Genomic DNA, 16,034 nt, shown 5'->3' on the forward strand with positions numbered 1-16,034 from the left:
AAATGCACAAGTGCCGCTGCACTCGGCTATAATTACGCAACTACTGAGCTGCTAAGAGGGGCGAGGGATAAAGGCTCTTTCCAATTCACTAAATTCGACAGCCAAATGCTTCACATTCTCTAACATTTATTTGACGTCAAATGGCTTTCGAATGATCGACCTCATCGGTAAACGAAAGCATTTCGGCCAGTTTAAACGTTTTAAAAGCGTTCGCTTGCAAAACTGCTGGGGGAAATCAATTATAAACTGGTAATTGAGGGACCGACTAAAGTTTGTGCAGCTCGCAAATTGAATCATGTTAGTGCTGTGGGTTGGTGGCTTTCTGGGTGCTGGGTGGTCGGCTTGATTGGCTGGCAAATTGCACGTGCCACGCCCACGGCGAGCAAGCTGCCGCCCACCTCCTCGAAGACGCCTGGTGGCCAGTGCATTTGTGTGTGGTCAAGTTGTCGTTTGTTTGTTTGCCTACATGGAAAACTTTGGGTTTTGTTAAGTTTATGCAAATGTCCTTTCGGCAATTAGCAATAAATGTTTGTACTGGTCATTCTATGAGCTCGTTGTGTATGGCTATGTGTATGTTAGTGTGTGTGTGTGCATGGGTGTGTGTATGCTTTGGCCATTTGTGGCCCATTTGAGATACAAATCATGCGGTCAACGTTTACTGCGGGCCACCAGCTGCCTTTGAGTTGGCCAAAACGCCCACCCGGCAAGTAGAAATCGAAAAGGGTCTGTACAGGGGGCGCATTGCGGTCAACGTGCAAACTGCATTATATATCGGTCTGAATTTCGCCACAGGCTCATTTGCATGACTCCAGCAATGTTGTAAATGCTGGGTTTTAGTGCAGAAAAAATGAATCGAAGGTGCCACAGAAAGCACTAGGATGTAGAAATCACTTAAAAAGTGCAAGTATGATACAGTAAAATGTCTAACGAAGAAATGTATAATATGAAAGTTTTATGGGATTAAAATACTGTAAATGCAGATGCAGATCACATTTTAAAATATTCTATACATTCAAGTTTGTCAAAGGCAAAGTGCTCGCATAGTTTTGTGGCTCATTAGAAATGAAATGGTGGCTGCGATATTAATTGACCGACGCAAGACGCATGGCACCGCCAATCACATTCAGAAGTCACACCTAATCGGCAATTTATCCACCAGCCGTGCGTTGCACTCCATAAGCTAGCCGTTTCGATAAGCTCTTAATGCATTAATTGGAAAGCAAGCCGGAGAGGCTTTGTGGCCTGCATTTAGATTGATTTTCATGCATAAGCAGGAGGGCAGTTGCTTCCCCAATCTGCCCCCTTTTGGGCTGACCCAGTTTGTCAAGTTTTCACTTGTCTGGAATGCGCCAAGTGGCCTGGCCACGAGGACAATACTTGGTCTTGGTCGGCCTGTCTGTGAGGTTTCCCCAGTTTTCCGCTTGCCCATCCTGTCCCCCTCCCCCTCCCTCTCTCGCTCTCGGTCTCTATCACGGAGAATCTGGGCCTGGCACTCGGCATTCTGATGCCCGGGAAAAGTTTTTCCAGTTGTGCCAACACAACGCCTTTTGGGCTGCCTGTCGACATCAATTTGCATCTGTGTACATTAGGGTGGGCTGAATGATGTTTGCGAAGTTTTAAGCAATGCAGTCCGCCGCCCATAGGGTTACCATTTGTGAATATATGAATTTTATGCCGAATGTTCCCTAATTCGTATTTAGTTTGGTTTTATGTTTCAAAGATTATGGAACTATTTTAAAATTGTACATTCAATCAACAAGTATTCATAGATTTCAATGTGGTACACCAACTGATTTAATTAATTGAGTGATTTTTTTAACTTGCCATTTTATATTATATTTCATTATTCATCCGAAGTACAGGGCACCCTAGTGCACATGCACTTCTGCATACAGTACGTGTATTTTACCCACTTATTTGTGTGTTTGCGTTCCGCTCGATAAATTGTTTCGCAAGTTTCGAGGAGCAGCAAGGAGCAAAAGGAGCGCAGGAGAAGCCTGGGATCCGAGCTGCTTAAATACATTCCATCTGTAGGCTGGGACTATTAATAATGGCACAATATCCTGTGCCCTGCCGATTGATTGATGGATGATAAGAAACATGAATCAGCGACTAAGGTCGGGCATTTTCCTTGAACTCCACTCCTAGCCATCTGACGGCATAATAATACGCGTTTATCTCTGCTTGGTTACCAATCTCTAGCAATTTGATTTATGCATTTCCATTTGTGGAACCCACGCATGGGCCCCAAACGAGCAAGAAGTTTTCCCTGAAAAGGAAAAGGCCCAGCACACATGCACACACATACACCCAATGGCAACACAACATCAGAAAGTCTGATTAGATTTCCGTGGCAATTACGTGAGCAAGTTGCTCCTTTGAAAGGCACACTACTCGGGTTCAAACGCCCATTCATATGCCGCTTTAATTAGTCAAATTTCGTTGGCAACGCGACTGGGCCACCCATGTGAGCATTATCGGCCCGATTTAGATATATCGCTGGTAAATAGGCACAATGATTGAGCTTGTTAGGACATTGTCGTGCATGTGAGTAAATGTTTTATAAATCATATCCGATTGCGATTTCCCTGAAACGACGACAACGGCAGGAAAAGCCACACCGCGACAAATTTATATTGTATTTGCATGGATAAAAAGTTAATCATGTGAGCTATGGCAAGAATCAATGCTCCTAATCTTAGAACTACGTATTAGTTAAAAGTTAAAAGTGGCCATTCTTTGATTTTCTTTAAGTGCATTACACTGTGCTTACAATGGCAGATAATCCTGGTTGCAGTTGCCTGGCAACCTATTTTGGCAAAATCCCTTTTGCCAATTCCTCTCAGCCGAGCAACAAAGTTCATTTGGCTTTGACTTAGCAGGAATTCAATATTAAAATCGGATATAAATTGTACGCACAGCAACGAACATCCTTCTCATCCTGGAAATAACAAGTGGTTGACATGACCCACACACACACATACACACATAAGCACACACACAGAGAGATAACCACCCATCCGTATTGTAACATGTGCATTTGTTTAAGTATGTGTAAGCCTGTTTATTCAAATGTATTGCATTTATTTCCGCTCGTGTTGTGCTTCTGTTTTGTTAGCAATTTTCGAAATGCTTTTAAAATATTCATGGGTATCAAATGTTTGATACAAACAAATACATATATGTATGTGTGTGTGTGTGTGTGCGGAAGGGAAAGAGACTTAATCCGACTAACTGTCGAATTGGTTTTGCGTGTAAGCCCACGTACGTATTCACTGAAAAATCGTGAGCTCTACTTTAATATTTATATGATAAATTTGTACACATCCACTGGCAATGGCCAATTAATCACCACATTCATGGGCTCCCTGGCCCAGTTATAGTATATCCTGGAAATTTGATTGATCGAGCGAGCTGTCGTGTAATTAGCACACACACACAAACACACACACACACACACGCTGACCTCCTGACAGCTCGCTGGTAATTGCGTAATGAAAATTAATAGATTTATGACCCGCCAAAGCTCAAAAGAGCGCTTTAAAAGTGACTGACACTGCTCGTCCCTTGTGCTTCTATCTGTATTTGTATCTGTATCTGTATCTGTATCTGAGGGATTCCCTTTGACAGGCGACGGCCGTAAAAGCGGGAAACAAAAGCGAAACTCGCAGCCGCCGGGGAACCCTTCGTCGGGATCCTTTTATTGCCCCGAAAAGTGTATGACAAATGCGTGCCACCGATGCCATGGCATCCGCATCGGCATCCCAATCCTGCTCCTCCTCATTCCCATTCGCATTGCCATTGCCATTCTCCATGGTCGTAAAAAGTGCGACGCCTCCATTGTTAATCTCCACTCACGGCATCGCTTCTGTTTGGCTTTTGTTTTATTGTCGCACTTATTTTTATTTGCACATCGGGCGATGATGCCATGCAGCTCTCAGCTTGATTAAATTATAAAAATTGTATTATAGGAAGTCAGTGCCCAAAGGCGATTTCGGATTCGGATTTCGTTTTCAATGCGGCTTTAACACGCTGCCAGCCGCAGGGAAATTTATAAAATCTGATATTCGACTCCTGGCGTGTCCAAAAATAAAGTTAAATTCATTGCCTACTTTTAGACACCTTTTTAATTTTAAGCTCCCAACTTCAGGGGATAAAAATGAACTGGGCGTCCCTTTGTTCGCCTAGATCCTTTGCAGGGTTAAGTCCGGACGGACTGCTAAAAACCAAGCACTTGGCAGCGGGTCAAAAACTCTACATCTATCTATCCATCGAGTGTGGCTGCAAAAAAGGAGAAGGGAAAAAGAATAAAAGGGGAAGTTGGCCTGGTATTTGGGTCAGACTGCAGCTGGTGCATCTTGGCCTTCGCACGCACCGCCCTAGTTGAAATTTAATTTAAAACTTTCCATCCTCGGCCCAAAAATAAATGTGCCATGTCCAGGCCATGTGTTGCTGCTCCTTGGCTGCTGGCTGCGCTTCTTGTTTTTACTTGGTATCAAATTGTTTTGCAACTTGCATAATAACTCACTGGGCATCCAAAGGCAAACAATAATGAACGACTGTAGCAGAAATTAAAATGTCTTTAGAGGAAACAGAGAGCTGCTGCAGCTTGGTCAAGGAGCTTTCGACTTTGCTGCCGGCTGCAATTGATTAAAATTCTCAGCAATGAACTGCAAATAGAACGGATTCCTCAGATCCTGCCATTTCCAGCCCCCTGCGGCTGTGGCTGATGGAAAAATGCAACTTTCCTGTTCTTTGTTGACTGCAGCTTCCTGCCAAAGGTGTTTTGAAGCCGAGTAACCACGCTCCAATCTGCAGAGTACTTTCTTTGACTTGGGCTTCCTCGCACTTTCTAATTACTTCGTTTAATTAATTTAAGAACCCATCAAAGTGTTTTCGCCACACAATGGCCTCAAAGCAAACCATCATCCAAACCAAACCATCTTCCTCGAAAAAATCAGCGACTAGTGCTAAACGCTTTAAGAGCCTAATAAACTCGGTGATGAGCTTAATAAGCCAAACAGCACCCACGTTAATATTCCGAGGCGCCGGTCAACCGGAAGCGGAAATTGTCCCCAGCAAGCGGAAGTGCTTTTTTATTTATTATTTGCCTCTCCAAGTATTTTTCAAGCACCCAGAAGAGAGAGAGGAAAGGCTAAGCTGCTGTCGGCCAGAAATTGGATTTATCTGCTTCGTTAGTAAATTGGTTGTGATAGGCGCGACATCACGAACTGCTCTTGGCCAAGTCGGCCTTATCCTTTGGCCGTCTGCAAGAACGCAAGTCTGGGCCTCTTGCCAACCAGCTGCAATGGCAATTGGGCCCAACAAAGTCGGCCTGCACAGTGGCCAAAATTGGGGGAAAGTGTTTGGCGTTTGCTGCAATTTATTCGTGATTTATGATACCGCGGAGAAAAATCAACACACTTGAAAGATATAAATAGAATGTCCTATGTACAAGAACTACACATGTTGCTAGAGTATTTGTTTTCTAATTGGAGTGGAAACCATTCATAATGTAATCCAAATTGTTTCTTTCAAATCCCTGTTCCTTCTCTGTACAATCCCCATAATCCGAAGGCAACTTTAAGTGAACCAAAACTTTTTACTTTTTTTCGGAATTTTTTCCCATTTCCCTGCTTTGGGGCTTCAAGTCGGTCAACGTTTTTTTTTTGCCACACAGTGGCAGAATGATTTTTATGCGAATTTCATTACAGTTAGTGGCTGTTGGACTCTTAAAGCTCTGCGCCTGCTTGGGGCAAGTTTATTCATTATTGACTTTCCGCCCAACGTCCGACGCCGAAATAAATGCTTAAATAAGCCAGCGGCGTTTCAATTTCGGCAAAGTTTAACTTGGTCGCCCATCCTTTTGCGTACCCGCGGCGATTGCAAGGGTCCTTGGACAGGATGCGACACTGAGTCCGTGATTCTGTCACATTTTTTATTACCATTTCCATTTGGTGTTTATAATTTGTGTAGCAAATTGAGCGACAGCAATGGTGACATTCATGCGCGCAACGCAACTAATTTCGCCGTCCAGATGGGGAATCGCTCATTTGGCCGCGGCCACGATAATGATGATGATGATGATGAACTGCCCGCAGGCAGCTGATTTATGGATAACACAGATGGGAGGGCATAGAACACGCGAATAAATAGTGGTGAAGTTTGGAAAATATTAGGCAATAGTATAGGTCAGGCAACTCACTGACTAAGTGCAATGGAATCCGATCTAATATTATAATTAGTTATGTATTTTAAATTAGATGGGATTTTTTCAAGTGCAGTTTAGTAGTTGCAGGAATGAGAAGGCAGCAACCAGAAACAAAACAAGCCATGTGGAGGGCCACCATTCGGTTGCATGGATTAATGAGCCACAGCGGCGACCACATTGGGATTTTCGGAGCCTGGTACTCTGTGGATTATGTTGACTTTCTGCAGACAATGCCGCTGGAGGTGCAGGATGGGCAGGAGCCGGAGACGAAGAACGAAAGACGAGCCCGGCATCATCGCAGGATGTGCGCCCCGGATTCTTCCTTCCTCCGCCTCTCAGCTTCTGTCTGTGAGCTTTGCTCCGGACTGTGGACTGGTGGCAAAAATTAAATTATGACAGCAAATGAACAGCCGCTGGTGGGGCCGAGGACGAGATGGCCGGAAATGCTGGGCCGCAGGCAACCTGGCTAATAATGAAATACATGAATTTTTTAGACAATAATCGCTGCAGCTTAGCCGGGATTATAATGGGCCCATGATGATGTCCAAGGAATACAAAGGCAGTCCTGGCTGAGTTTGCCAGCTTGCGTTTTGTTCTTAAAGTCGCACAGCGCACTGATGGCAAAACTAAATTAAATATATATATTCAGTTATTTTATTCTATTATTTTTCCATTAAATTCCATCAAATACCCATGCGATTGCATTTTTAATCATCAATATTTACAGATGTAAGTTTGATTGTCTAATCAATTATTGTTGTTTACACAACTCATTGCCGTTCGGTTGGAAATGTTGCCTAAATAAACATTAAATGCAATTAAATTGCTTAATGACCCACATTGAGGGAATTATATTTGCTTTTTCGAGCGGCAAATGTCCCAAAACTTTGTTAAAGATTTACGACCTGCATAAATTTCATAATTTCCCAATGGCTTAATTGTCTCTCTTTGCCCAGGACAATTGTAATGAAAGTTTAATTTCCGTTTGTTTGGTGCCATAATGGAATATTTCTAAGCTGGCATAGGTTGATGAAAACAGGCATGTTTGGCCTGCACACTATTGTTTTTTGGGGCTTACTGCTGTTTCAGTAACCAAATTCTTTGCTCCAAAAAATCTCACTTACCAGCCAAAACATAGTGCTTCGTTCACTGAAACCCAAATTTAATTAAACTTGTAACTAAATTATTTCGATATGCAAAGCTAGCCACTAGGACGGCGATAACGACACTGCCGAGAACAGAAAATCCAGCAAAATAAAGTCTGCAGCAACTTTGACAAAAGCCAGCGTGGTAGAAAATTTGTGTAAAAAGCGTAAAATATTATTTGCAATTTTCGCCCGGGAAAAACGAAACAAAGGAGTTTCCCCCCAACGTTCAGTCCGAGAATTTGGTTTATTTATTTTTTTTTTTAATTTGCACATTGCTGAAATAGTTTTCATTGGTTTTGACTGCATTATTATTTTCCAATATTTTTCGCTTTCGCATCCCTTTTTTTTTAGTTTTTGGCTACAAATCATTCAAACACACAGTATATTTATATAAATATACATATATGCATATTCAGCTGCATATTCCGAATTTGCCGTTTTGATTTTTAATTGAATTCCCTGGCATAGTTGAGCGGCCAGCCGTAGTTTCATTAAATATCGAAGCAAACAAGCAGAAATCGAGTCCACTCGGCGTATACGTAATATCGGATTTCAAGTACGCCGATCGCTTGATTGGTTCTCTTCTGATTCAGATATTTCGCCTGCAATGCAACGTGGCGAATAATCAAATTTGATTCGGAGAACCTGGCTTTGAATTTGGCAACCTGCTAATTGATATGTATGTGTCGTTTTCCAATGGGTCCCGCTGCAGTTCTGTCCATTATTTTTCGCCCTGGGTCGCGAGAAGCCCCGCTGACATTTTTCCATTAATTGAAAATGCCAATGACCACCAGGCAACAAAGCAGCCTCAAATTGCCAACCATATTGTGCTGCAAAACAGCAAAATCCACAGCTCCTGCACATATGGGCATTGTATTATTTTGTGGGTGCCCTGTCAGCATAAATTATGAAAAGGCCCCGTTTCTGGCATATTTTGATGACATGCATGGCATGTCCGTGCCGAGGGAACTATTTTCTATTTTTCGGTTTCCTCTATTTCATATCACCCCTTTTATTTTTTTTTTCGTTTTTGGTAAAAGTCAAATATCCCGCATTATTTACCATGTACTCGTTGCTGTGGCAAACCAAACAAATGTCAAAGCAGTGCTTGTTTGCACTTTTAGTTTGTCAATGCGAATGGATTTGCCATTTCTGTTTGCTTGTCGATGTGCAAAGCAAGCTGTAAGTTATTTTAGCACACTTATAGAGAGCTCTATCACCATTGGGCAAATCGCAAATAAAAACTAAGTTGTCAGTTTGAAATACTACAATTTAATTACTTTAAAACGTTTCGGAGTCATACAAAATGAATCAACATAATGGCATGTGGCACCTATCTACCTCGCAGGTGTCGGATGATATTTTTTGGGAAAAAAAGACTGGGCTTTAAATGAGGTCACCACAGCGACTGGCTTATTTATTCGAAAATCCATTTTCGAAATTACACGCATCGCGCTCACTTTTCTTTACTTAATTATACACTAATTATAATGTGCATAAAATGCTATAAAAGAGTGAAAATATATTCTGACATTGGCGGTTGTTTGTATTGCATAATGGAAGCAGGTGAAAACTCGATGCATTTTTTGATTGAACGTGTTTTTTGGCCGGGCAGAGAATTTCACGCTCCTGTATATTTTATAATGATTAAAAATTGTTGTCATAAAGCTGCGCCCTCGAATCGCTCAAAAAACCAGCCCAATGGCCACACATTCTCGAGTCTTTTTATTTAATTTTTATTGAATATTTTATAGCCGTAAGGTAATGGTTGGTTGGTTTGTTGATTTATAGTTTGTGAGACTGTAAAACGTGTGCAAAACACGCAGGCAGGATTTAAGCACTTCGGGTGCTTTTAAAGTTATTAAAGGATGTGCAGAAGTAAGTCTTATCCTCCGGCGGGGCCACTCTATGTAATTCTTAAACAATTTCTTCTGCTATATTGCAGTTTCGTTTTGCCGGAGCCAGGATAGCAAAAACTAATTTAGAAAATTGTTTTTAGACTCTGTTGCTTGTCCGCTTCGCTTGGCTTTTGCCTTTGCCTTTGCCTTTAACTTTGCCCGGGGCAAATGAGAATGTCCTGGAGGGCCCGAATGAATCTAATAAAGAAATTACTCCAGACAGTATAGCCGTCAAGGACGTCGCCCACACCAAATAAAATCTCTGCCATTTCTCCCCTCGATGTCGCCAATGAGCTGAATATCAAGTGCGTGCCTCGAATCGGGGGAGTCCTAAATCGCTGTTTGCTCTTAGCCAGAACATGAATAATTTAAAAACAAAGGCGAAACGATTTGCGACGCGCGCCCAATACACTTTGCCCATGTAATTGCAGATGTGTGAAAAGGATCGGGCTTCAGACGGCAGAAAGGACCTTCTAGTCGGGCTAATAGCCGCCAACAAAGGCAGCAGGCAGCGCCATTCAAGCATTCAATTCACCAATTGCGCTTAATGCTCGACTATTCCTAAATGGCCAGGAGACAATGTGTCTGGTCTCCGGGGAAAAAAAGCAGGTAACTCGTGCACACGTGTCGCCGTTGTAGGCGCAATAAATATGTTCTGATGGCCAAAATTGCCGAGTCAACTTATTCGTATGCTCGGGATATCGAAACAGTTGCCTGACTTATTCATGGCGACTCTCCGCCACCATTGTTTTTATTGGTTAGCCATTAAGTTTATGCTGTATTGATGCGACAGTCATTCACATAAGCTTGATGGGGGAGTGGATCAGTTCTCTAGGCACTCGGAGAAAATGGGAGATGTTCTTGGCCATATTCTAGCTAGCAAGTGTAGAGAACTAGAACTATATTCTTAAGCTTTTAACACACTAGATTTGGATTTATTTTTCGAAGTTTGAGACTATATACTGCTTGAATTGGTAGTCATGTTTGAGTGTCTGATCAGAGCGAGAAACTTGCCAAATGCTGACCAATTTGCTGATAGCTCTCAGCAGGAAGACCCTTTGTTCGGTTGGGCTTTGCATCCGAAACAATCTGGGTGGCATCGTTTATGCCAACAATTAGCTGCATCCAGCTGCAGTTACACGCCCACTTAAGCCAGTTGCATGGAAAAGTGTTAGATGGTAGATGGAAGCAGCAGTGCAAAATGGGAAAGTGGAAAGTAGACCAAGTGCACTCCGTTTTGTTCGAAGCGCGCTTTGTTCTGTGTCGCCGGGACTTTAATTGCGAAAACATTTTCAAAAGTTTTTCATAAATTTCTCGCACTTAACCGAAAGTACATAACGCAAACAAAAGTAAAGTAAAAGTGTGTGCTACTTACACAGCTTATTTTCTGTGTGTTGCAGTTGTTCTGGCTGTTGCAGCATCAAACTTCGCTGCAATGGCGGCAATGCACATCAATAAAGCGAAAATTGCTGCAGAATGGTGCACAATTGTCCTGGGAACGGAAAGGCGTTGGAATCCGTATGTGTATATGTATGTGTGTGTGTCTGTTTCTGTTTCTCTATCTGTGTGTCAGTGTGTGTGTGGGTGGCAAGGGGGGCGTGGCAGGCTGCTGCAATCGTTGTTGCTGCTGCTGATTCTGCTGCTGCAGTGAAAACAATCGAAATTATAGCAAACAAGCGCGTAAACTTTTCGCTTTCATGGTCGGCTATATCTATATATGAATGTGTGTCTACATATGAATGTGTGCGGTTGCCGAGAGTGTGTGCGTGAGTGCATATGTGTGTGTGTCCTGCAGTTTTATTGCTGTTCTGTTGCAGTTGCGGCTGAAGGCAGACATTAAAATGCCTGACAAAAAGCGCCGCCAACTGGCAACCTAATGCCAGCGCACACACACACTGGCATTTGTAAATGGGGCCCGCTTTTTGAGTGTGTGCGTGTGTGACAGTGATGCCTAAATCATAATTGTTAGTGCCGAAAATGTATTAAAGTTTTAATTTACTTAAATACCTATGGTATAATACCCTTACTTTCTAGAATAGTATAACTTATAATCAGTAAGAAATAAAACATTTCACAAGTGAATAATTTAATCGAAACTCTCGAAATAGGTACTAAATAGATTTTCCATTAACTTTCCATCTATTTAACAACCCAGAATGATCCCCAAATAAACGAATCCATTTAGAGACACACATTCAGCTGTCAGCACTAGTTCATGCGGTAGCTTTTTATGTTAGCGCCTGTTTTCGCCACCGTTTTTTATTGCAGCTCTTGATGACGAGCGAACTGCGCTCATTTGCGTGCACATTTTCGAAGCACACTTTTTGGGGCCGTGAAAAAATGTGTGTCAACAAAAGTTTTGGTTTTCCAGTTTCAGCGCATTGTGTCCGCTTTCACTGTTTGACTGCCGCTGCCGCTGCCTCTCCAGTTGTTGCCACTATTGCCATTCTGTGCTGCTGCTGCTCTGTGACCGAATCTAATGGCTCTGGAGGGAAAGTCGGAAAAGCAGGAAAATTCGGGCAGACAGACAAAACCTGCCTGCAATTAGAGACTCCGGTTGAAAGTTGGGAATTGGAATGTGTGCAGAGCAACCCTTTTTTTGGGGCAGTTGCGGCAAATAACTAGTTATGCTGCCATAATTAAATGTAAATTATCGCCATGTGTGCAAAACTGTTGCCATGTTTACTTATTTATTTGTCAGTTAATTAGTTCGGTATGTGTGTTCAAAATCTGGTGACTTTGCCTGTTCTGCTGCGCATTACAAACCACGTACAAGAAATGTAATTATTTTCATTACATCAACGGTGCAGACAAACACACACACACACATACCCACAAACACACACCCGAATAAAAGGCAACAAATGCACAGGGAAAAAAAACATGGTGTTGACATTTCCAATACAATAAAGCCAGAGTGCGGGACCTTTGTTTATTTTTGACATTGACGTCCCTCATTAATGTAAACCACGTCGACTGCTGGCATAAAAAGGCGACCTTCTGTAATTATAATTAATACAAAAAGAACATGAGCCCTCTGTGCCACCATTTGCCGTGTCAATGAGTCGCGTTGACCCGAAACCAATACAGGAAACGAAGGAGGTCCTGCGGCGGTCCCAAGGAGTGGGCCACATAATGCCGACAGGAACCCCGCACAAATTGCGTCTTTCGCGGCATTAAAAATTCCATTAGCTGCAAACTGCCCGCCCTAATTAGAGCCGCAAACAAAAACTGATAGAAATTTTGATCGCAGCCCCATCCGCGCACAGTACACATTTTTCCAGGACTTACCAAAGATTCGTCCTGCCCGCGAGGCTGGTGGCAAGGTGGCCAAAATCAGGAGCAGCACACAGCCAGGAATGATGAGCCCTCGATGATTTCCGTATGTGGCCGATATGCGCAGCGTCATTTTGTTTGATGCGATTTGTGAGTGGTTTTTATGTTTTCCGTACTCGTCTATGGTTTTAATCTAAAGCAATTTTTGCGGTGGTTTGCGTTACGGTTTCTTTTATTTTGTTGAATTTCGTAGGATTGCGGTTGTAGTTTTTTGCCCTTGGGTTTTTCTAAATCAATTTACATTTATTTTTTCGCCAATGCCAATTAAACTTTGTTTGCGTTATGAACTTTTGCGTTTTTTAGTTATTCACGTTTTATTCGGTTTTGTTTTTATTTATTTTTTTTGTTTTTATGCTTGCACCGATTTTGGCTTTAGGTGATCATTTTGAACGATCTGCAAATACGAGTGAGAGAAAAATGGTAATTAAATTTTTTGGGTAAACAGAAGCACTTTTGATTCGGTTGCAATTTATTTAGGCTTGCAATCCGATTGAGTATATGTGAAGAGAATATGTTTTGACCGTATATCTATATAACTCCTATACTTTTTGAAACTTTTTCAACAAATCTCAACTTCTTTGCGTTGCGGCTTCGTCAAGTGAAACCCTTCTGATTTGCAAAATTTTTTTTTTATTCCAACAGCACTCTTTTTTTCAATTTTCAGTTTAGAGGACTTTTACGGTCTCCTAAAATCCGGACAGACACACTATCCCTTTCGTTTTAGTTTTTGCGGCTGCGAAATTAACTAAAGATGTCAGTGCGGAACAGCAGGGAGTATAAAGTCCGCGGCTGCATGTGAGTGTGTGTGTGCCTGCATATGGGTGTGTGTGTGTGATAAAGTTTATATGCTGAAAATGAATTTGGCATTTTTACAACAAGCGAGAACAGCGAGAACGGCGCTCTCGGAAGTCTGACAGTATAAAATGGAGTGAAATCTCTGCTGGTGGTGTGCAGTCAACTAATGTGGCCAGAAGTGGAGGTGCTGCTGGTGGGTGGTGTTGGTGTTGGTGGTGCAGGCAGGCGAGTGGTGCAACTCAGTGGGTGGTTGTAAAAGTGGGTGCCTCTCAGTAAAAGTGAAATGCGCCGGAGGCGGGCTGCACATTTAATGCGGCAACAGTTACAACATGTGGCAGCAAATGGCGATTGCTGTTGGCCCAAACAACTTGGCTTTTGACTATAAAAATGGCAAGAGAGCGAGAAGGAGATAGAGAGGTAGGGAGAGTAAGCTGACACGCCCCCTGCTTGCCGCTGCGCCCCTTTTCAACTTTGGCAGCAGCTCGTGCAACGGCAACAAAAACAATGGCAACAACGCCACGCAACGCAACCCGCCGCACATTGCACATGACGTAAATGTTGTGGTTGCTTTTAAAAAGTTTGTTTTAATGTGTTTGCTGCAGGCTGCAAGTTTATTTTTTGTTAACCCCCCTCACCTCATCCCCTCCCCGCTCCCCTGAGACCCACTGCGTGTTGACGTTAAAATTTAAAGTTCAAATTTGTAACTTTCACGGCAAGTTTCAGTGAAAACACAGCTATGTGCAGACGGCAAATCGTTTTAAGCCTCAGGCTTAATTTTTTAAGGCCCCTTTTTAGCCAGTTGAGCTGCTCTCCGGTATTATTTCCATTTTATAAACAATATTGTGATTGGGGAAAAAAATCAAAGGAGAGCTGGTAAAATATTACACACGCCGCACCTGGCAATTGAAGTTATTTTCCATTTTACACGCCCTGGCAAAAACTCGTTGACTTTTTCACAGACACCACAATGTGTGTATGAATATTCGTACACAAAAACGCGGTTTGTGCAAATAAGTTTTTCACGAAAGCGCCGCTATTGTTGCTCGGTTTTCGTGGCCAGGAAGCGGCATTAACGCAAGTTTGTTTGAGCTCACTTTAAAAAGAAAACAACATTAAAGCGCAAAACAATTTTTTGAGCATAAATATTGACCTTGCCTGAGAATCTGGCAAATTCTGGATTAAAAGCTGCGGTCTATATATGCTCCACTTTATATATTGCATTGATTGCAGTAGAAATTCATTTGATTTTGTCATTTGTAAAATAAGCATGCTTCCAACATTTAATCCTGTACTAGTTTTCAAAACTGGATGAATTACCCAAACTGTTTATTTAACGTGGTAAATAAATAGACCATAGAACACGCAAATACCTACAAAAACACCTTATTTGAATGGTATTGCTGTTGTTGATGGCACTATTAATCGCTATTATTTGTTCTCGGCCAGAATTAGGCTTGTGTAATACCTCGAAAGAGTGGACTTCTAATGAAGACATGCCACCGAGAAGCCCATTAATAGTCGCGGCTAGACGACCTCAAATAGTCAACGCCTTACGCTAAGCACCTTAACGACAATTGCCCCCTGGAAAAGCATTTTCATCTCCGGTGGCAGTTCGTCAGTGGTCGTCGCTCAACAAGTTTCACCCGGAAAATGGAAAAGCGGAGTGGGATCTCCGTCGTGGCCACCATCCAACCACCCAAATCCAGTTCGTAATGACCGGTTGTGGATGGCAGAGTGGCGCAATGTGCCCGGTGGCAATTAAAGTGCCTCGGAACTTGTACTTCCACTTGTACTTGTGTTGTTGAGCAACATTTTCTCAATTTTCCACATAATTCCAAACGCAGTGCAACGCCGTCCACTGTCGTCCAGTCCCACGTCCACCCCGTTCTTTTTGACCATTAGTAGTCCCCTTTGGGTCCGCAGACAGTTCCGAGCCGCTTTCATGCCCGAATGCCCCAAACACAGGCAGTGAGGAGCGTTAAGTAGCTGGATGTCAGTAGCCGATTTGCAGTTATGACAGCCCCACTTCCTCACTTCCCAACTTCCTCACTTTCAACTGCAATGCTGCTCCCCTTTTTGGGGGGCGAACTTTAAATTAAACAGTAGCACAGGCAAAAGGCAGCAAAAAGCAGCGGGAGTTGCGACTTCCAGCACAGAGAGAAAATATGCCACGGAATTGGCTCAATGTTGCAAAAATATGTGTTAAAACTGTGCCAGCCTTTCATAATTGCTCATACAAATTTTATTACTCGATCACTCGTTTATTGTCCTATTTTTAAAAACAGGAAAGCCATTTTGTTTCCATTTCACATACACCTCCGCTGCCCCTTTCGCAATGAGTTATGTACATTGGGAAAAAACGATAAAATTCATAAAATGTTTAAAAATTATGACAAATAATTAAAGTTTATATAATATAAAAAGAATATAAATAAATAGAATTAAAGTTATTGTATGCATTTTATTATCCTTTTGTTCTCAGCTTTTTTATGCTTCAATGGTACTTCGAATATTTGAAGTAAATAATGAAAATGAAATCATAAGGTTTTTAAGCCTCCGATTGTTTTTTGGAAATCAAAAACAGTGACAGTGATTTGCAATTAAAATAGTTGCTGCTCTGATGCTTTTTTCTGTGTATACAAAAAA

At 42.2% G+C, this 16,034-nt stretch overlaps 2 protein-coding genes across 4 annotated transcripts in view; one reads left to right on the plus strand and one right to left on the minus strand.

Moving 5' to 3' along the window:
* Positions 1-16,034, plus strand: part of LOC6538057 (uncharacterized protein C2orf42 homolog) — a 124,764-nt gene that overhangs the window by 95,427 nt on the left and 13,303 nt on the right. The gene's annotated exons all lie outside the window — the stretch shown is intronic.
* Positions 1-16,034, minus strand: part of LOC6538058 (tyrosine-protein phosphatase 99A) — a 111,578-nt gene that overhangs the window by 93,133 nt on the left and 2,411 nt on the right. For all 3 annotated transcript variants that reach the window (XM_039375894.1, XM_015193142.3, XM_015193144.2), the window contains exon 2: positions 12,549-12,987. In XM_039375894.1, coding sequence (XP_039231828.1) covers positions 12,549-12,666 — 118 coding nt within the window. In that variant the 5' untranslated portion in view covers positions 12,667-12,987. The remainder of the gene's footprint in view (positions 1-12,548; positions 12,988-16,034) is intronic.

The sequence above is a fragment of the Drosophila yakuba genome, chromosome 3R (assembly GCF_016746365.2).
Source record: "Drosophila yakuba strain Tai18E2 chromosome 3R, Prin_Dyak_Tai18E2_2.1, whole genome shotgun sequence".
Classification (NCBI taxonomy): Eukaryota; Metazoa; Arthropoda; class Insecta; order Diptera; family Drosophilidae; genus Drosophila; species Drosophila yakuba.